The following is a 21,860-nucleotide window of genomic DNA, read 5'->3' as shown; positions in this document are numbered from 1 at the left end:
ACGTGACTGGTTATGGGAGCTCACCTATATGCTCTGCGGTAGCCAAAAAGCAGCTGTGTTCTGACCATGTAATCAAAAAGTTACAACTGAGACTGAAATATTATTCAGGCCATTTGAGAACTTCTTCAATAGAGCTTTTCCCCTTTTTCTCCACAGACTTGGGCTTTGCAGGCTTGCTATTTGTTTTATTATTACAGGTTTCCTGTTCAAAGACAACATAACTTAGGAAAGAATAGGGATGACGTTATTTTTATCACATGGACAAATATACCTTAAAAAGAGAACTTAACTTAATCATGTAAACCTAGCGCTTAACAGAGTTATATGGACAAAAATGACCTGTGTGAAACTACATATTACTTGTTGAAAGAATCTGGAACTAACAGACTGTCATAAATAACATTCTGTATCATAGAGGTCATGGTGAGATATTTATTACTGAAATCATTGAGAAGTAAATGAAATCTGTCAAGAAATGTTTTAATTAAATATTCAAAAATTTTCAAGTCAAAATTAACTAGATTTTTTTAAACACTTATCTTCTCCATGAAGAGCACCTAAAAATAATGCCCATTTTCATTCTTTCAAACTGAAATACATTCTGGGATCAGCACAAAAACTGACACCAAGATACATCCTTAGGGGTCTGATCCATGAGCTTCTGAATAAGTTCTTTCTAGATGTCAGACAGGGTTAGTTTTGAATTTGGGAAGTGTTGAAGATACTCAATTCCGCCTCCCCCTCCCCCTTAAACTTCTTACATTCTAAGCATTTGTAAAAAAAAATTTTTTTCTTTGTCATTCTAATGAAAATCTGTGATTACAGCTGTTGTTCATCTTTTATTTTAAAGAAAGGATTTTTCAGTTGCTAGGGTCATATATTAAGACTTTTTTTTTTTTTTGGACTACAGGCAGCACAACAAACATTATGGTTTTACATATGTTTGTAAATAAAGGATATGCCCAGTGCAAGCTGGTAGGTCACCTTTAGTGAAAGGTTTCCTGTAAACAAACCACCAGAATAAACCCAAACAAGCCAGGGAATAAAATGTAGGCTAATGTGGAAGTCATATTAAGTATTCTTGGCAAATTGTGATGTATGCAGCAACCACTGCATGTTATTCAGAGCTGCTAATAGGGACACTGAAACAAGCCTGCTGTACAGGTGCTAGATTTTGATTACTAAATAGTCTGTACAGTATCAAACTATATAAAAAGTTTAAAAACCACAATGAGAATTATTATATTTTAAAAATGCTTCTATATTGTAAAAATTTTAAAATTACGTCCAAACTACCGTTAGAAAAGGTATGAAATGTGCAATTTTGCAAGTGGAAACAAGGGGCACAAAAAGGGTTCCATAAGGGTTAAGAAGAGTTGCTTTGTGATTTCTCTTTGTTTCCAGTAGCTTCATATACCTGTTAATCACACAGACCTTAGAGCAGTTCTCTTCAGGCAAGTAGGACATGAGCTAAAAGTATCATCACTGATTCCAGTAGGGAAGATTGGCTGCAATAAGGAGTAAAAGGCTATTTTAAGAGACAAATGTACAGTACAGTCTATTTATGTAAATACTTGGAAAATGCAGGAACAAAATTGTTTTCTAACTACAGAGCTGTGAAACCAGTGAGCCATATGGATCTATAATATATGGCAGAATATTTTAAAATCGTAAACCCTCTTGAAAGAAAACTGTTTAAGTCTGCATCTAGAATGAGTACTTACTTGTGTTTTAACCACAAGCTGCAAAGATGATATACTTCTAAATGTACTAAAATTAATATAACTCAGTATTTTTAAAAGGCAGTAATCCTTTACACTTATTTCTCACAAAGCATAGGGTGAGGAACTGGTAATTAAAGGCAATATAAATGGTAGGCAAGATGAAAACAGATGGCTGTAACATAATTCTTGAGTCTTAACTGGCACTTAACACTAACTCTACTTTCAATTTGACAAATACAATAAGACACCTATGTTGACATACACGTGGTGCACTTAACTACTTTTATTTATGTAACTGAGGTATTAAAATTGTCTTGAAAAGCAGACATCTAAAGAAGAGAAAATATGAGGAAGAGAATAGTAGTCATTGTTTTCAGTGTTCAATGATTAGTAGCTGTTGTTTTTTTCTTTGAATATCCTTAACTTATAATTTCCATGCAAAGTCTCTGTCTTACTCCTCCACTAGATAGGTAGCTTGGGAAGATGGGAGGAAATCCACCATTTTCCAGCAAGAGTTAGTTACGAAGACTTTTTTTTTTAAATGAAGTATAATAAGCTAAAAGTGTGTGCATCTCACACGCTGCATATAGTACACTTTTAATATATACACTGTCATTATACACAAGCATCTTGTATATACACTGATACCACCTTCACTAGGAAATTAAAAGTCAATAGATAATGAACCTTGTGCCGTATCTTCTCTTCCTCTAACATAGATTTCACACGGAATCTCCTCCATCACCCTGTCTTCTATGACTTGCTCAGGGCAGTCATGCGCTTGTTTGAAAGTGTAACTGCTTTTCTTGAATGTGCTATTAAATGTTTTCATTGGCTGAGGCTGCGCAAAATCATTGCGAAAGGGAAGTTCCATAGAGCTGAGGTTTGTCCTGCTTTGTTTTATATTGGAGGCCTGGGAGCCACAGTGGTGGTCATGAATGCATCTGGAAGCTGTTGAAGGGCGTCTCATTTTCTGATAGTTTTCAAGTTCTTCTGATAAATCCGCCAAATCTGCAGAAATTTCTTTGTCCCTTAATGAAAATAATTCATAATGCGGAGGATCAAATACTTCCTGGAAACCAGTTTTATTGAAAGCAGTCTTGCAAGCCATAACCTTTTTGCGAGGTTGCTTTACTTGTACTAGAATTGAAATGATGAGAAGAACTAAAACTATCCCTGACGTGATGCCAATGATGGTTCCATGAGTTTTGGTGATTTGTTCAAACAATCCAGTTCTTTTCTTTTCTGCAAAGAAAAAATGAGGATTATGATAAGGCTTTTATTATTTTCCACACTTTTGATCATGTATTAAAACAAAGCAAGCTGTATTGATGAAATGACTTAATGGTACTGGAGACTAGACCTGTATGTCAATGGGATTTATCATACTGCATCTGTGCATTTGTTAAGCAAGTCTAATTCCCTGTCTGCATTAGTGGCTACCATATGAGAATTCAGTGGCAAGTGGAACTCTGTGGCCACTGCACGCTGACTCAGCTGGGATGTGGCTTCAATCCTGAACCTATACTGATCAGTTCATATTCCCACATCCACGAGTTACATAGGAGTTTATATAGCTACAGAGGATGCTTCTCTTACCACGGTTTGCTCCTGCTGGTAACATTCCCATTGATGTCAGCAGAAGGAAACCTAGATTTAAAATTACCTAGTTCTTCTTTAAAAGTGAAATATTATCACAGTGATGATATCAGATTGACTGTACTATTTGTTTTCACATCTCTTGGAAACTTGATGACTGTGTCTATTGTGTAAGTCTGTTACGGCTATTTCAACACAGGGAGCTTTAGCATCGATAGATTCCAGTTTTAAGAATCCAGTAATCAAGTCAGTTGGAATAAGGGGGGGGCGGGGGCAAGGAGGAACCAACCAACCCAAATCATATGGCACTTTTGGCTAGTACTTCATATGAAAACACACAAGATGGCAGCATCAGAACAAGATGGTTTTCCATACTTAGAATTCTTATTTGAAGATTACAATTTTCCAGTTGGATTTCTGTTCTGTAAATGTATTTGTCCCAGGGGACAAAAAGAATTCTACACTGAGACTCTGCAACATCTGCTAGTGGGGGAGAAAAGCATTTAAGACTACGTAGAAGAAAATGTAGTAGCCTAAATGTTGCATATTATTTTCAGATGGCTCTGGCATCTAGATATGTGTGTTAGACACCTAAGTACTCCACACACAGTGCATAGAGTGAGTTATATGCCATCGTACTCTGTTTGAAACAATCCATATACTAAACAAAGAGTCCCATGGAATTGGCTAATAAGAAGTTATGTCTGAAATACAGTTCTACTTCTTAGACTGTTTACTCCAAGTTACATTTATACTTTTAATGTGAAAGAGGATATCTCCCCTTGTCCTGCCTAGCTTAGATCTTAGAGTTGCTATACTTTGTGGGAGGTACGAATTTCAGTGCTATGGCAGTTCTCTCATCTGCATCTAGGCTTCTTAATTCTTAGAAGATATTCTAATCAAAAAGTTGTTATGCAAAAGGTGGTATCTTCTCCAGTATCTTAAAAGAAATTGCACACAACTGACTTGTCTATGAATTTTTGTGTCACTAGGCTTGGGCATAAGGTAGGTCACAATACATTCAGATTTAGGTAGCTATCAATGTGGACTGAATGAGAACTCTGGGTGCCTGCAGGAACTGAGCACAATTGTGAGAAGTCTTCTTTTTAAGGCTAGATATTGCTCATTTAGTTGCATCAGTCTCTCTTCAGTCCACCTTAGCTGGCAATATGGATCCACTCTTCAGCTGTCTCTTAATCTGCTGTGCAAGTATTAAAGCAGAATTTAGATTGTATTCAACGTAAGACATGGTAGGTTATTCTGCACTAGATGCAGCAATTTACAGATATTGGGAAAGACACTTTCTTTACATTGTGATACAGTTTTTATGGAATTCACTTTTAAAATACTGCAGTACGTGAGTGAAGTGTGGATTCTAGGCAAGATTCTAGAAGGCAGTTGGTAGAGATGGGAAAGGGATCTAGAAATTGCACTTAAGAGGGAACACTGAATATTATCAAAGCTAAGAAGAGGAACGTTCTACATTGCAAACTTGGGAGTTATGGACCAGTTTTGTTAACTGGAAAGCTTCTATAATATACCTTGCATTACAGTATTTATTAGTGGTGTGAATTTTTTTCTTTGCCCAAAATGCAGTTTGACAGTAGATTTTTAAATATTTATTTACTAAAAAATTTAAGCTGGATTTGTGTGTCGAAAAGCCATTTATTTCAAGATTTTCTGTAGAGAAAGTTTTGACCCTTCCTGCAAGGTCAGTTCCTCATTGAAATGGAGTACATATTTAAATCTTCCAGGAGTTTTGTATTCTGACCTATTTATGCCATTCTATTTGTCAAAAATCCCAAGTTTGTTGTTTTATTGTTTGCTTTTAGCAAGAAAAATTGTTGACCTTAAACTGGTTTTGTTCCAACTCTGAAAATTCAGTTGCTGATGAAGCACAGGTGAATATATTTGTGCTTTAGCAGAATTACAATTTCCTCAAATCATGAGAATTTTTCCTACAAAACCTGATATTCAAACAAGTGCAGTTGTGATGGTTTAAACAATACTCCCCTATCCCATGTTCTAGAAGCAGTGGTTTACATGTGTCTGTCTTCCATAAGCAATGACTTCCTGCTTCTTAACAATTCCTCCTTCCTCCCACCCTTTCTCACACCATACGCAGCAGTTGCATTTACTCTGAGACAGTCTGTGATTAACAACTTAAAACAAATGTTTTAAAATGCTATTTGTCTTTGAAGATTGTTGTTTCTATTTCAGCCCTGAGAAAGGCTTTTTGTGCTTGAAGGCTTGTCTTTTTCCAGCTCTGTATTTTTTTTTCTCTAATAAAAGGTATTATGTGTCCTTACGATCCTTGCCTCATTTAAAGTTTAGAAAAGGATAGGATGCAACCTGGCAAATGCTACATTCTATTTCCTATTACGCTGACATCCTTTTAAAATAGAGTATATGCTGAAGAGGAAGAAACTTAATTATAAAGCAGTAAGATCAATATTCAGGATGCTTACATGTCTCCTGAGATTAAATAAAAAATTTGGAACACCTTCCCGAGATTAGTAGAATAGCTGTGTTCAGCATATTTCCAGGAAAAAGACATGACTTCCTTGAAAGGCAAACTGACCAGCCTAGCTCATAAAGGCTATACTTTGCACTATATTCACCTCTGCAGTGATTTTCATCCCAAGGGTATGCACAGTTTTGAATGCCATTGCAGACTAAAGAATTATTGATGCACATGTTGCTATGGCAGAAGTAAGTGTTGCCTGAGCAGGGAGCTGCAGGAGAGAAGAGAAAGAAAACATAAGGAATTTTCAGTAATTGATGCATTGCAATAAAACTAGTAAATTCCTGTTATTTTTTTAACGTGCATACTCATTCTTTATCTCTGTTTGAAACACAGTCACTTTTCCTGCACATCACTAATTATTGGATGATTTACTCTCTCTTCACGTGGTTGCTTTCAGGTGTATTATCAATGTAACAAAAAAAAAAAAATTCTTGCTCAAAATGGGTAGCAGATAGCGATGGTCACACAACACAGATAATGGAAGAAGGCTTTAATACTTGTCTTTAAAAACTTAATACTTAAAGCGCATGCTCACCATCAATTATATATTTATTCAATCTGCTGTGCATCTGCTATGTAGATAGTATAACTGGTTGTGAGGCAGTTCCTGAACATCTGCATTTTAGAGCCCATTAATATCTTAAGGCAAATCAGATTTCAGCTTGTGGAGGACTGTTTCAGTAATTGCAAGAGATTTGAGTAACTGGAGGCATCCAAGTCATTCCTGCTTGTGAATCAAAGCTTTTAGATCCTCCTACTAGAGCTAATGCAGGGATTAAGAGAGAGTACAGTTTAGCTTTTTATCTACCTATCTGCCTATATATAGTTAGAAATCTGAAGAAATAAATTAACTAGAAAGTTGCCCTAAAGGTTTTATGTTTTTGTGAATGTTTGTTATAGCTCCTTGATGTTAGAAAAATATATTAAAAAAAATAGTAATAATTCTTTTCAGGATGTTGTATAATATACATAGAGAATTCTTTATGAATTCAGAGCACTGGACAAGAAATTGATTTTTTCCCTTTGTCTCAGTAATGTGGTATTTTTATGATAGAAATGTTTATTATTAGTGGAGTCAGTTATATATTAATCAGCAAAGATGTGTGATAGACATTCTACTATTTGGTTTCATAGAAAGAATTCTTGAGCAGTCTGGATTCTCTGAAACATAATGCGAAACCCAGAGGGTACAGCAGAGGAGGGTGACTAGTCCTGAATACAGCGTTTCTCACTTAGTCCTTCTGTTAGGCTTCAGAGTCTCAGTGACAAAAAGAGGAGATAGGCCTAAGAGAAAAGAAAATTCAAATCTTTAATTCTGAATTTGCATTCCCTAAATCTCATATGCATTGTTGTCTCATTTCTTACTCCACTGAATTTTGGTAACCTACGCTCATTGGTTTTAAGCTTTTGTATTAGCTTCCTGTTATTGCTTAACCCCTGGCAAGAAGTTCCATATAGGAAGCTTGTGCTTTAATTGTAGTGCAAGTGCTGTAGTACTTTAACGTAAAACAGACTGTATTTAGAGTGTATTTTGGGAGAGGTTATCTATGTAATTTCAGTGTTTAAAAATGTCATAGTAACTATCACATATATCTTCCTTGCTCAACTGAGTTGAGAATTTAATTGTTTGGAAAGTAGATTTAGTCTGAAGAGCACTGCTTTAAAATATGATCAATGCTTAGGAAGATATAGATCACACCCATTGTATCAGTTATGAATAAGATGTCATGTCAGGTGCAAGCAGGGTCAGGTGCCCTGGGAGGAATACAGAAGTGAGTGTGCAGGAATGGGGCTGGGAAAACCAAAGGCTACTTGGAGCTGAAAATGGTGAGGGACATGAAAGGCAACAAGAGGGGCTTCTTCAAGTGTATCGGCAACAAAGGGAAGGCCAAGGAAAATATGGGCCCACTACTGAATGGGACAGAGGGGAGCTTCCCTCGATGCCTGGGAAGGCGATAGAGCAAATAATGCTGGAAGCAGTTTCCAAATGTATCAGGGATGAGAAGGTCATTGGGAGTAGTCAGCATGGATTTATGACGAGGAAATCATGCTTGACTAATCTGATTGCCTTCTACGATGAAATTACTAGCTTAGGTGAGGAGAGAGCAGTGGATGCTGTATATTCTGACTTTAGCAATGCTTTCAAAATTGTATCGCATAATATCCTTGTAGAGAAACTTATACAGACTACATAGGAGGACAGTGGACTGAAAACTGACTGAACTGCCAGACTTACAGGGTTGTGATTAGAGGTGCAAAGTCCAGCTGGAGGCCATCACTATTGGTGTACCTCATGGGTCAGCAGTGAGGCCAACGCTGTTTAACCTCTTCGTTAATGACCTGGATGTTGGGACAGACTGCACCCCCAGAAAGCTTGCAGATGATACAGAACTGGGAGGAGTGGCTGATAGACCAGACAGTTGTGCTGCCCTTTGAGACAGGCTGGAGAAATGGGTCAAGAGAAACCTCATAAAGTTGAATGAAAGGAAACACAGAGTCCTGCAGTTGCAGAGGAATAACTCCACCTATGTGTACAGGCTGAGGGCCAGCCAGCTGGAAAGCAGCTCTGTAGACAAACACTTGGAAGTCCTCATGGAGAAACTGGCATGTGAGGCAGCGATGCACACTTGTAGCAAAAAAGCCAACAGCATCCTGAGTTGCATTAAGAAAAGAGCATTGCCACTAGGTCAAGGGAGGTGATTCTTCCCCTCTGCTCAGCACTGGTGAGACCACAGCTGGAGTGCTGTGCTCAGTGTTGGGGTCACCAGTACAAGAGAGATATGGGGGGATGCAGGGAAACGGCATGAAGGTAAGGACTTGGAGCATCTGACATGACTGGTGTGGGTTGCCCTGAGTGGCTGTGGAGTCTCCATCCTTGGAGATGTTCAGCAACTGACTGCATATGGTCCTGGGAAACCTGCTCTCCTTCATCCTCTCCGACCAGAGAGACTTCCTAGTTAGGTTTCTAAATCAACAGCCTTTTTTCAAGAATGTTTTATGCCCACTTTGTTTCAAGGGCCAAACCACTCTTCAGTGGGACATGATTCAGTGGGACTTTTTTTTTTTTTAAGTTCAACCATGCAATTACCTGGTAAATGGAAGAATAAAATCAAATATTTTCCTACATTCAGACTTAACTGTGTCTTTAAGTGTTTCACCAACTGCTACTGTTTAGGAAAGAAAATAGAAAGGAACCTGGTGGTTGTGTTGTCGGTGTGCCAAGCTACCACCTACAATGTAATGAGAATGGATGCTAAGGCAATTCACATCACTAATGGTTTTAGGCACGATGTAAGCATTGTTCTGTAAGCATCATATAAAATCAGGATACATCATGATCTAAGCATTGTCTGAAATTATGCTGCAATCAAATTCCAAAGGGATTCACACCTTCTCCCTGAACGACTAAATGATGACAGGCTAAAACTTATGCAAGAGTATCAATCTAGATACAAAAACAGGTATCCCAGACAACCTAAAGCAATTCATAGAAACAGGAAGATGTACTCAACATTTCTAACCATTATACATATATAATGGGAGAAAGACTAGTAGTTAAAATGGAAATGTTCATGATGCAGACTACAAAATAAAGAGCTCTGGGTCTTATTAACACACGTGGGGAGAAAAGACTTGGGTAGTTTTTCCTTCTGAATTTCGAAAGAAAGACTGCACAAGCTTTACTTTATAAAGGATAAATAGAATCATTGTTTAAACAGAATAGCTTAAAAAGGCTATCTATGCATGTAACAGGCTACAATATCTACTAAAATATTTTTGACTGTGAGATAAAGGAGGATCTATGAAATTCGTCTCCAGAATGGCCGTCATGGATCCATGTGTATCTGCTGGTGTTTCAATAAGGATCTGTATGGAGCTGTAGTTCTTTTGGAGGCACAGAAGAAGAATTACGATGTAAGGCACATTCCCTTTCTTATTTCCCTGAATAGGGGAATTTTTCCATGTTTCTGTATTTTTGGATGATGCATTCTGCTGCTGATTCTCCATCCACCAGCCTCTCTATTTTACATCCCCGTGTAGTCTCTCTAACATTTTTGGGGCATGGCTTTTGCTCAGAAGTTCATAAAGATGGGACAAATGGACTTAATTTTCCTTTTGTTTGTTATTTGGGGACTACAAAGTCTAGAAGTTACAATGATTGATCGGTTCCAGTCCAGGACTTCAAGGACATCGCTGGACTCTTCTCGTAACAGCTGCCTAAGACTGGTGCAATGTTCACAGTGTTCTTTATATCTAGCATTATTCATGTATTGAATCAAGCCAGAAATCAAATACATTGATTTTTTTAACATTGCTGTTAGCTGAATTACTTAGTCAAATCTGCAAGCAGCATTAGGTGTGTTAGGTGACTGTCATGCACAATTAGTTCATTTATGTAAATATTTTCAGAAATATTGATTGTTTTCATGGTTGGCTTCACGTAATTACAAATCATTACTAAGGTAGAGAGAAAAATAGCTTAACGATCTGACAAGATAATTTTTTCAGTTAGAAAAATTACTTATTACTAGATTATTTAAAAATACATTAAATATTTTTCAGACAAATACTTTTGAATTACCATGTCCAAGCAAGACAGTATCTCAGGTTAGAAGATAAATAAGAATAACCACGTACCTTTGCAGATTTTCTTCTGCCAATGACTTTTGAGTTGCTTTAAAATCATGAGTTTGGAAAGTTATCTAGCTTTAGGAGTAGTTACTGTTTCAACCTCTTGCACTTAAAAAAACCCCCACAAACCCCACCCCCAAAACCCCAAACTCCTGTGTTAAATGTCACTGTTTTATGGAAGAGAATATAAAATCTACTTGTTACCTGTAACCTGAACTTTTTTGCAAGGTGGTGATCAGGATCCCTTTCAGGACTGGCTACAGACACGTTAGTTCTGTCAAAAAAGTTATTTCTTTGACAGCAAATCTGTACTATTTATTCTTCAAGCAGAACTTGTTGAAAACCTCTAGTACAAGCATAGGTCTGATTTCCTGAAGTGGCAGATATGTTTTATTCAGCTCTCTCCATGTATCTCAGATCTGCTCTGCAGTTCTAAACTTAGTCTGCTTTTGTGCTGAAGAGGCCACTTTTTTTCAGGTTCTGCAATATGGACAATGTCATCCTTTGTAAATATGTGAGGCCATAAAATTCCATTAAGTTCAGAGAGAAAGCACTTAGAAGAAAAAGCATGCTTTCAAGAAACATCTTAATTTACAATGAGAATAAAAACTATCTCTAACCCAGGCTATGGAATCCAAACAGAAATCCAGATTGCATTTACAGCTCTGCTTTTAATATAGCCTTCTTAAATAAATTTGAATTTAACTGCTTATCCATGGTTGTGCAACACAACTGGGCTTTGCTAAGGGAGTGGGTGCAGGATCATTTAGAGCCACACGCGGCTGAGAAGGAGGCAGCAGCTTAGGTGTAGCTGGAGAGGGTGTTGTTCCAGATCCAAAATTGAAGGTAGGGCTGTGGATAGGAAAAAGATCCAGACTCTGCAGGGTCACGCGTGTTTTCTAGCCTTCTGAACATCCAACGTGGGCTTGAGAAGAGCCTGTTGTGGTGTCTGGCAGGGAACTGGAAGGTGGGGGCTAGTGGGAGAGCACACTTAGTCCCATTGCTGTCTTTTTAAGTAAGTCTGTGCTCATTTGTAGAACTCTCTGTGAGAAGGACATAGCCTAGGGCTGTATTATTACTGAATTCAAATGAAAAATAAACCCTTTAAGAATGGAGGAAAGCCTTTCTTCAGGAACCATGCTTATAACGGTAATAAAGCAAGTATTTAATTTACCTGCTAGTATATGAAGGAAACAGAAACAACGTTTTTTGTGTGTTCCTGCTGCATAATATATAGCTGATGCTTTTCCTAAAATACCTGAAGTACCCTGATACCAGGAGAACAGGCACTTTAACATCTACTTACGATCCACAAATGAAGTGAACAGCATCCTGAATCTGCTTAGTCTACTGCCTTCATCTGCCCACATTCGTACCACGCCTGTCCCAGTCTGCAGCGTGACATCGTTTGCTACGGTGCTGCAAAACTTTGCCTTCAGGTTTTCAATAGAGCTACTTCCATCGTATACAGCAACAAAGTTTCTTTTGCATTCATTTGAATGCTCCATTTGATAGTCAAGAAATCGCAAATAAATCTGTTAGAAAAGAGAAATTAACGTCTTTAGGAAAAGTAATATAGAGAAGACACTTTTCTTTCTCAGCAAATCTTGAATAATCTTGAATAAGATATGCGTAACTCCCAATTCACAACACTTTTAAACTTACATTTTCTCATTAAATGTCAATGTGGAGTAGTACTTGAAATTTGTCTGAAGTATCTGTTACACTTCTCCCCCCCTCCCCAAAACAATCTTTACTTAATAATTTACTCTGATATATTTCCGCTCCCCTTGGAAAAAAAGTAAAAAGCAACACACTTGCTGAAGAAAGCCCTGAGCAGCTCTGCTAAATGTGCAGTCTATTACTCTAGAAGAGATACAAGAAACATATAAATGTGCTGAAAGAATTTTAATGGTATTTTGACTGTTCTCCTTTCTTTTTAATTCATAAAAACAATGTTAAAATATAAAGGAAGGAATCTAGTCAGAAAAGCTCTGAAGTAAAATAAGGAAATTAAAACTTGTTGCTTCAGAATGAAAGCTCATTACTGAATCAGAGCAGTGTTACAGAAGACATAAACCATGAAGTCAGGAGTAATTTAAATAAAAATGGAAGCAGGAGAAAAGTGAGCCGACTATCTAAGAAGAGTTAGTAAGTTTAAGACAATCTTAATTCCTCCAAAAGCAGAAATCTAATCCACAAGAAGGCAGCGTATGTGGCAGAACATGCAGCAAGGAAATTAGACCACCAAGATGGCACTTGAAGAGTAAGCATATAATTTATTTTGCTGGAGCAGAAAACTTGTGCAAGATTGTAATTCAGTTAGAATTACATGAAAAGATCATAGGGCTTTTTAATCTCTTGAATGGGTCTACTGGAATTCTCAAAATTCTAGTGAAAGTCGATGAGATAAACTAAGTCACCTAAGCATGCTGCAAAGTCCATCTTTAAACTTCAAAAATTTCTCAGATAGCCATTATTTTGACAGAGAAGAAATCTGTCCATGTGGAGGCTAAGGTCTCCTGCTCCATGGGAGAAGAGGTGCTCCTCCTCTATCCATAAGGTCTTCAGTATGTTCCTCAGATAAGCTTGGGTCTAGACTGTATGTCTTTTGAGTACAGTTTACAATTACCTCTCTGGCTGATACTACGCATGCTGAAGACCTTTTGCACAGGGCTGCTTTTTATGCATCTGCCTAATGACAAGAATCTCAAACTCCTGTTTAGTTTGTGAAGCAGGGAAGACAGGGTAGATGAATACCATGCTTACTACTGCTATATTACCTATTTTTCTGCCCTTTTGCCACATCTTGCTTTCAACCTCAGCTAGTGCCAAAAGCCTTTTAAAACTGAATTTTAAAGAATTCACTAAAACAAAACCAACCACCTTTGTGTGGGGAAAAAAAGATACCCCCCCCCCCCCCCATGTAACAGGCTCTATTGAAAACATGGTAAAAGAGCACTGTACGAGAGAGGTGATGCTTGTACGCCCTGGCTCTTCCTTTCCAGTGTTTTCCAGAGGCAGGTTGCCCGCACTGCCTCCCCTTGCACGTTCTATGAAAAGGTGCAGCCTGTGCCACATTATCTTCTGCTGCATCTCACTGGCTTGTGATTTTCAGTATACATATTTTTTCTTTTTTTTCTTTTTTTCTTTTTTTTTTATTTTTCCTGCTGTCTTTGTTAGATTTACTGCCGGAAATTCTCAGCTACATTGAGAACCTGTCTTCCATTGATGTCTTATCTCACAAACATGGGTGTGAGCTCTAAGTGCTAGTATTTGTGCTGAGAGACAGTATTTTCATTTAATGATTTACTTCATATATCTGCTGTGAAATTACAAAGGAAGCTGAAAACAAATTACCATGCTTTTAGTAGAGTTATTCTGTGTATGAAAACAAAGGAATAATTCCATTAAAAAAGCTCAGCTCTGCAAAAGCTCCTTCTGGTTAGTGTGTGAGGCAAGTAAATATAAGAGGTCCTCACTCTTAGATTATATTGATTATTCTAGTAATTTTCTGAAATCTAGAGGTAATTTATTAAATATCTGTTATGCAGATTTTTAAAATCCTTTCATTGCTGCAGTTGTGTCAGTTTTAAAAATTTATTTTTATTACAACATCGAATTGAGGAAATTAAAAATGTCTATGCTTATTTTTCTCAAGAGACTGCACCATATCAGATCTAATGGATTTTATCATCATAATTCTGCCAGAATTGAAGCTTGGGAAACCACTGTCAGAATACTAAGAATTATTTTTCTGTAATGTTTTAACTCAGTAATTTAGGATGATGATCTAATCTCAGGACTGACCCAACTATAACTCTGCCTTCTGGCAACATTCAATAATTTATTAAAATACTTAAGCACAAGACCTGGTGCACTCAAGTGGCAATGTAGAAAGAAAATGGTTTTATTATTGTTTCTGGAAGAACTACTACTATTACTTAGACTCGTATAGGGCTCTTGGGAGTTGAGTCACTTCCTCAAAGGCTCAAACATATTAATGGAATTTTAGTTTCTTTCTTGTGTTGTCCTCTTATTACCATCTTTTCAGCTGCTGTTTTAGAACTGATCTGGAAGCTGGTGAATAGGGCTGGTTAGTTAACTATTAGGAGCATGTAAGAAGGCACAGAGTAGGCTTGTCATCTTAGCAGCTACCGCTTAAAAATATTTTTTAATTTTTATGTACATGCAAGCAATGGTATGTGCTTTAATACACATACAGAAGCAAAATTACAGATTGCGTATGCTACATGGAGAAAAAAAGATGTATTCTTCAGTGCAACTCAAGTAATTAACAAGTATATGATTCTGAAACACATAGCTGTTGGGTTTTTTTAAAACAGACTATAGCTATTGTATTTTGGAATTATGAATAGGATTTTATCCTTCTCTCTGCCCAACAACAAAGCTCAAGTTGTTTTTAATGAGCATAAGATAGTAATGTTTTAGTAAGCAGCCTCTAGCTCTGCAGGCACAATCGTAAGTGTCAGGTACCTCGGTAACTAATGCTGATTTTTGGCTCGAGCAGCTAATATGCCCCTTTAGAGCTTGGGCAGAAAAGCTCTAGCAAATTTTATTGTGGTACTTTAAGAGGGTGTGATCCTATAGCTAAGTCAGAAGAGAAAGAGTGGTAATTCCTCGGCTGTTTCCAGGTAAAGCCTTTCATTTTAGCTCAAACTGCTGATGAAAGTGGGTTTTAGGGTGCTGGATTGTGAATTAGACTGGGGAGGAGCAGGTACGTGTTTGTTGATGTTGAACAGAACCAAATTCTCCAGTAGAACCACTGGAAGCAAAATTTTAAACCATGGCAGCAAGATTTACTGGAATTTATCAAAGCTGTTAGCCAGCATTTTTGCCTGCGGTCTTCCAATAAAACCAGAGTCCAAGTCAAATGCCCTTGAAAATTGTTGCTTAAACAGTTTTCACAGTTATTTTGTATTTTAAGTTTCAAATAATAGGAAGACAACACTGTGGACCTGCTATGGAAGTTTAATTTCAGAAATAATCCTCTATCTGGACTTCCTAAGCCGCTGATACATAATTCATTTCAGTGAAAAGTGAGACATTATGCAAATCACAGCTAGTGACTACTACCTGTTACTAATGACTTGGCCACCCATTATATGCTGAATGATATGAATGAAACCCACCTTAGCATTTGGAGTAGCTTTAATTGTCCATATGCAGTCAACTGCTTGTCCCGGTTTTGTTTTTCCTTCTTGTTCTACTTGACTGGAACGTACTATTCCATCAGCTCCTGAGAGCTCAAATTGGCAGTCTAGGGAGAACATATACCTTGCTGTCAAATGCAATATGATATTAATTTAAAATTTCATGTATAAAGAAATTGTTACTGTAATACTAGACCTGGGATGGGATTTAAAATACCTCCTAGGTAAGTGAAGTCAGGATCTGTAATAGAAAGAAGAAATGAATCACAGGGGCTATCAATGCTTGAGAATCACTTCGAGGTTTAGTATAATCTGAAGATTATGTCCATTTTTTATTATGTCACAATAAAAATTGCCAGAAAGTTTACTGAATTGATTGGAGGGTACAGAGACAGATTTTTTTTAGATGATAACATTATTCCACAAAGATTGACCTTATCTGAATAAGGTAATTCTACACTGACAGTTCAGATTTCCAGCATAACACCAAAAACTACTATTCGCTATTTTGTTCCTATATTACATTCTGAATTTAGCTATGCCAGTTTTCACTGAAATCCCTGGAGCTCCACTGGAGGTCAGGGGATCTTTCTGTGTGCATCATTTTTATCAGATTGCTGTCTGTCTAGCTCTGAACAATTTGAAGTTTAGTAAAATGTATCAACACTTTGAAACTGCTAATTGCTATTAATAAAGAATATAAAGAAGGACAGTTCAATACTAAAGATACTTTTTCCTTGGGTACCCATGCCCCTTTTATTAGGCCAGGTAGCACAGTTCTAGACATCATTTAAGGAGGCAGAATTTCACCTTAAGTGCTCCTGTCTTCTCTTCTAAATTTGACATGTAGGTAGTGTATGTATCTGTACTATATAGTGTAGTAGTATACTGTATGCAAACTATTAGCGAGTTAAGAATATACTTTTTTATAATGGTTAACTGATGGTACTTGACTTCACTGGGACGAAGGCTTGGCTAAAAATGAGTCTGTAATGGGCTGGGATGTCCAAGGTTTACATTTCAGTGATTGGGTTACTCTTTCCTTGCAAATCAGCATGGAAACTCGCAAGATGCACCCATTTGCAGCTGCGGCATAGAAAACCACCACAGAAATCACGTAAATCATAGTGTGTGTATGTGTGTGAAATGTTAGTCTATGCAAAGAAAGCACTAGTTCATGCAAAAGCGCATCACTGTTTTGTACAAAGTTCTTTTCTAAGTGCATTTCCAGGCTCTTTCTGTGGTCCTCTAAATGTTTTCTGTATAGCGAGCTTATCACTTCCCCTAAAACGCCTCAGTCCTGAGATTAAGACTCAGGACAGCTGAGAAAATGCCTTCTTTGCCCTCTGTTTTAGTTACCTATGGTGAAATCTATGATCACTATATGCAAAATTCTGCAAGAGGTTTTCAACCTTCTTTGTGAACTTTTTTTTTTTTTTTTATGAAGTGGGGGTGTATGTGCATGTCCCCTTCCATTTTCACAATCCCAAAATATTTTACCACACTCTAAGTAAATGTAGAGGAAAGAAAAATATCAGTCCTTCAGTTGCTACAATCTACTGTGAAAATAATATACAGTTTAAATGTATATTTAAAGATCCAGCCTGGAACTAGGCTAAGTTAGTTTTGAAAGTGATGTTGATGAAATGGCTTTGGAAATGGATGTAGCAAAATGCGTAAGTACTGTCCCTATGAAAACATTTTAGCATGTTATTCCCAGTGGACTGGTCACCATGTTAATCTGAAGAGTTTCCAAGTGCCAATCCCTAACAAGGTATACAGTTCTATAAGCAGTAACATATAATCATGTATAGTGTTTTCATGTGCTGTAGGGGTAAAGACCAGTTGGGTAAAGATGACATTAAAAAGTTATGCCTGTGTATACATTTGTAGTAGTAACAGAGCTGACACTAGTATACTGTCTTTTGTCCCGAAGGACAATAAAATGCTGATAACTACGCAGATAGTATCTATGAAGTACAGCAGCCAAGCATTGCACAAGGACATCAGGTCAAATTTTCTTGTAAAAAGAATGCCCTGCCAGTTTTAAGTGGCCCAACAGAGCAGATGTACTTTTTGTTTGTCTAAAGGCATTGTCAGCATATTATCCTCTCCTTCATACCCTGTAAACTACACTGTACTTTGAGCAAAGAACAATTCTGTTGTCTGATCCTGTGGTTGGAGGGAATCTAGTCATACTGAGAGCTGATGCTGGCACTGTATAGATGTTTCCTCTGGCTTTTCAGAATAGAGATTTAAAATGTTTTGCATCTGGCTGGAAGTGCTACTGTAGATTTGCTTCAGGTGTTTTTGTCAGTGTCTTATATTCCTAGAAGATGGGCTGTTGTAAATGCCAGCTATTTGTCTAGATAAATGCTCTTTCCATTACTACCGCTGGTGAAACTGGTACAAGTTCGAGTAACAAAGAGGGAAGTTGCTAAAGCCTTCAGCATGAACAAGATCAACTGACTTCTTCACTAGCAAACTATAGACCTGTAATTCTCTTCAGTCAATTTTCCAAAGTGGTTTTAGTCAAGTATGCTGTAGGATTAGCAGGACTGAGACTGTAACTATCGCATTGTCACCTTGCCTTCTTAAGCACTTAGGAAATACAGCTCTAGACTGTCAGCATAAACACATCCACGGAGTTCAATGGGAGCAGACAGTCATTAACTTGGTCAGGATTTAGGCATCTTTACCTGGTATAAATGAGTACTTTGCTTGAAATCCCTTTCCTTCCAGCTCCTCATCAGAAGTAAACTTGATCCACATAAATCTCCCTGTTGATCTAATTAGTGCAGGACTTTTCAGACCACAGTAACGATTAATGAGAGGGGAGAAACCAAAAGGTCCATCTCGAACCTCCAGATGATCAAACCGACACTCAAATGAGGGTTCTATGTAATAAGGTTCATCAAAGGTCAACTCAATTCTTTGTCGTGGAGCAGCTAGACATAAAAAATGAAGCAAAAGATTAAATGAAGATCTATATAAAAAACACATGAAGACATGAAATAATGAAAAGACAGGCCTCCAAAACAGCAAGATAAAAAAGAGACTGGAAACTTCTCAAAATACATCTGGCAGTCTGCTACAAAAACTGAGATACACTGGAATAAAAATAAAAAAAATTATTGTGTATAAGATACTTTTTCATAGAATTTTACAGAATTTTTTTGCTTGCTGACCTTTATTGTTGAACATTCAGAAATTACATAAATTTAACGCAGCACATGTAACAGGTATTAACATATATGCAAAGGTATTCAAACAAGTATTAAGATATAAATTAAAACCAATGTTCTGTGAAAGCAAAGTATGTAAAAAAGGACAAAACATCGAGGGATGCAGAAAAGAATGGAAAAGAAAAAGATATGAAGAACTACTCACTGGTATATTTCCTAAACGTTAAGCCCAAATTTGCAGATTCTTTGGCAGGAGACATCTTTTATTAGAATATTCAGAGAAGTGTAAATGCTTCATATATATTATTAATATGCAGGTGACTGCAGATATTGGTAAGTCTGAACCAGTGACAGCCTAACATCAGGATTTGGATCAGACCCCTAAATCCTGATGAGGTGCAGCTATGGCTACTTTCCACATCTGTAGTTTGGAACTGTGACTTTATATTGTGTGAATAGCTTTACAGTGTTTCCTGTTCTTGTCATCTGTTGAGCTACATGAACTTTCAGGTACTAATTGGTATCTGGAATGACAGCATTAAAGAATCACATGCTGTCTGCTGCTTCTGAATGCAAAAAGGACGTACTTCTATGTCTCTAACACTCTGTTTAGACCTTATGCCACTTATACATGAATTTAAAACATTCGTAGCTGTTTGCACATATTGGCAGTGGCCTGCAGGAAGGACCCTATCTTAGCTAGAAACTGTGGAGGGCCTTTGTCTCATTCAGGTACCCCTAATGTTTCTGTATAAGGATGGTGAGGACAGAGGTGTGGAAACCGAGTCTGTGCCCCATGGAAACTGCCTTGCGCAAGGGAGATCCAGAAATGGATCTGGTATGTCCGATCTCCGAGGCTGGTCAGGACACCTGCTCTCCAGTGCCTTCACTGGCAGGGAAGATGCAAAACTTCAGATGTGCATGCATACAAGCATGTGGGTGTCTATGAACCAGTACTATACTGTACAAATAAAAACTCACTGAAACATATTACTTGAAATATTTCAATTAATTGATATGAATCTGATGATTAAACTGACTAACGTTTTTAGCTGACTTCAGTGGGTTCTGGGTGCATTCTAATAAGAGGAAAAAATAATCAGTGTGTCCGAAGTCTTGCAGCCCTTATCCAAGATATTCTCATTGGAATGTGGTTTTATTCTAGTTAATGCAATTTTTTTGTCCTCATCACATAATTTTAATAGTGACCTCAGCAGTGCTAACAAATCTCCATACTTTTAGTACAGTGCTATGGCAGTCAGGTGTGTCTTTTATTAATGAAGGACAGCATAAAGCCTTTCTGCTCGTGAGACAGACAGAATAGAGTCTTCAACCATCTTTTGCAGTTTATTATCAGCAATATCAGAAGTGATATTAAAGTAACAAGCTACAATTTTTATCTTAATAATTCTGTACCTTCATAGATTACAGTAGATCTGATGCTGCTTTTTCTGGCTGTGAGGTTATGTCTTATTCTGTATAGCTAATTCCTGAATGTTTGCACTTTCTATTAATTTGTTATTATTACTTCAGAGAGCAAATTTAGCTTCTTGTTCAACCAAATGACTGCAGAATTGATTATATTACCAGTATGGCTATACAATACTTCACAGTATAGTAAAATGACACGGTTTTAACAGTTCAAGATTATCCATTTAACAGTAAGATTACAACACAACAAACCAGAAATACAGCATGTACCTTCTAAGATATAGATGCACTCTTGATTTGGTGGGTACATGTTAGGGTAGTTTGGTGAAGCAAAATGTCCTCCATTACTTGTCCGTACCCAGTTGTCACACTGGGTAGGAGGAATGCGATTCACTCCAATATTTTGCCCACCTTAAGCGAAAAAAAAGTGATCAAATAAATTTCTCCTACAAGCATGCAAATTTCATTTTGCAAAAGTAAAACACTGACATAACGCATATGCTATAAAAGAAGAAAGTAATTTATTTTGATTGAAAACCCTCTTACATGCCACTTGTTAATATCTAGCTAGGAAAATCTTATGTTTAATTTAGTGATGTGGTATATTCTAAAGAGATCACAGGTTTTGAATATCAAATATGTCCAGTAATTTTGGGACATATTTGGGAAGGGAAGACAGAGAGTAATTTTTTTTACCCAAGTCAGTTTAGAGTTTTTGATGCTCTTCTTTCTAAGTCAAATAGTCACAGTGGCTGCCAATACAGCAGCATTATTTTATGGCTTATGTCTTCTCCATTCCTATGCAAATATAATCCAAAATATTTGTTAGCTTTTACTATTTTTGGCCCTGATTCCAGAGTATACTGAAGCACATGGTCCTTAGATTGAATATATTTACAATAATTTGTTGGAATTCAGAACACTCAGAATGAATTATAATATGTAAACACACTAAATACAGCAATGGCAGTTAATAAAATTACTAACAATAGCTAGATTGCACTGGTAGCTAAGGGTCTCATTTAAGATCAAAGGTCTTCCTCTGGGTGTACAGGGAAATATGATCCTTGACTGAGATAATGCAGTTTACTAAGCTAGTGCACCTGGCTAGACCATTTGCAGGAGCTTTGTTAGTTCAAATTTCCTTATCCAAGGAGAAAGGAGCTGGGAATAGTATGATCTCTCTGACATTCTTCTTAAGTACCTTTGACTCTTCTCCTTGATATCAGCAGAACTGGAGAGAATAAGACACAGGATATGTGGTTTCTGCTAGATTCTTCCTAAATCTCACAGGGTGCTCTCATAATGTTATTTATATTCATGCAGTTTTTCTTTGCAGACCTTTGAGAGGGAGTCCATGCCGATACAGGTCTTAGCTGCCTCCAGTAAATGACATCACCTTCCACTGGTACCTTGGCAGCTTTTTGATTTATGGGGGTGAAAACTTAGTCTCTCCTGCAGAAATTGTTCAAGGAAATTCTGTAGGTGTCAGTTCAAGGAATTCTTCTCTCCTATGTGTGGGTTAATCCCACGTATGAGAAAATAAGGTTTGTGAAATTGATGCCTTCCCCACTCAGCAGGCTTCAAA

General features: G+C 37.3%; 1 protein-coding gene across 2 annotated transcripts in view; it reads right to left on the bottom strand.

Moving 5' to 3' along the window:
- Window positions 1-2,388: 2,388 nt before the first annotated feature.
- The window catches only part of NETO2 (neuropilin and tolloid like 2), a gene marked incomplete at its 3' end in the record, with an annotated part of 32,057 nt that continues 12,585 nt past the window's right edge, over window positions 2,389-21,860 (bottom strand). Inside the window, exons 3-9 of one of the 2 annotated variants that reach the window (XM_082321012.1) lie at window positions 20,543-20,683; window positions 18,356-18,604; window positions 15,853-15,897; window positions 15,636-15,763; window positions 11,789-12,017; window positions 5,945-6,058; window positions 2,389-2,969 (exon numbers count right to left, since the gene is read on the bottom strand). In XM_082321012.1, the coding sequence (XP_082177138.1) occupies window positions 2,389-2,969; window positions 5,945-6,058; window positions 11,789-12,017; window positions 15,636-15,763; window positions 15,853-15,897; window positions 18,356-18,604; window positions 20,543-20,683 (1,487 nt within the window). The remainder of the gene's footprint in view (window positions 2,970-5,944; window positions 6,059-11,788; window positions 12,018-15,635; window positions 15,764-15,852; window positions 15,898-18,355; window positions 18,605-20,542; window positions 20,684-21,860) is intronic. The other variant, XM_082321013.1, reaches the window with a different exon arrangement.

This window comes from Platalea leucorodia (assembly GCF_965183815.1).
Source record: "Platalea leucorodia genome assembly, chromosome: 8".
NCBI classification, from domain to species: Eukaryota; Metazoa; Chordata; class Aves; order Pelecaniformes; family Threskiornithidae; genus Platalea; species Platalea leucorodia.
This window is presented reverse-complemented; position numbering and strand designations above follow the sequence as displayed.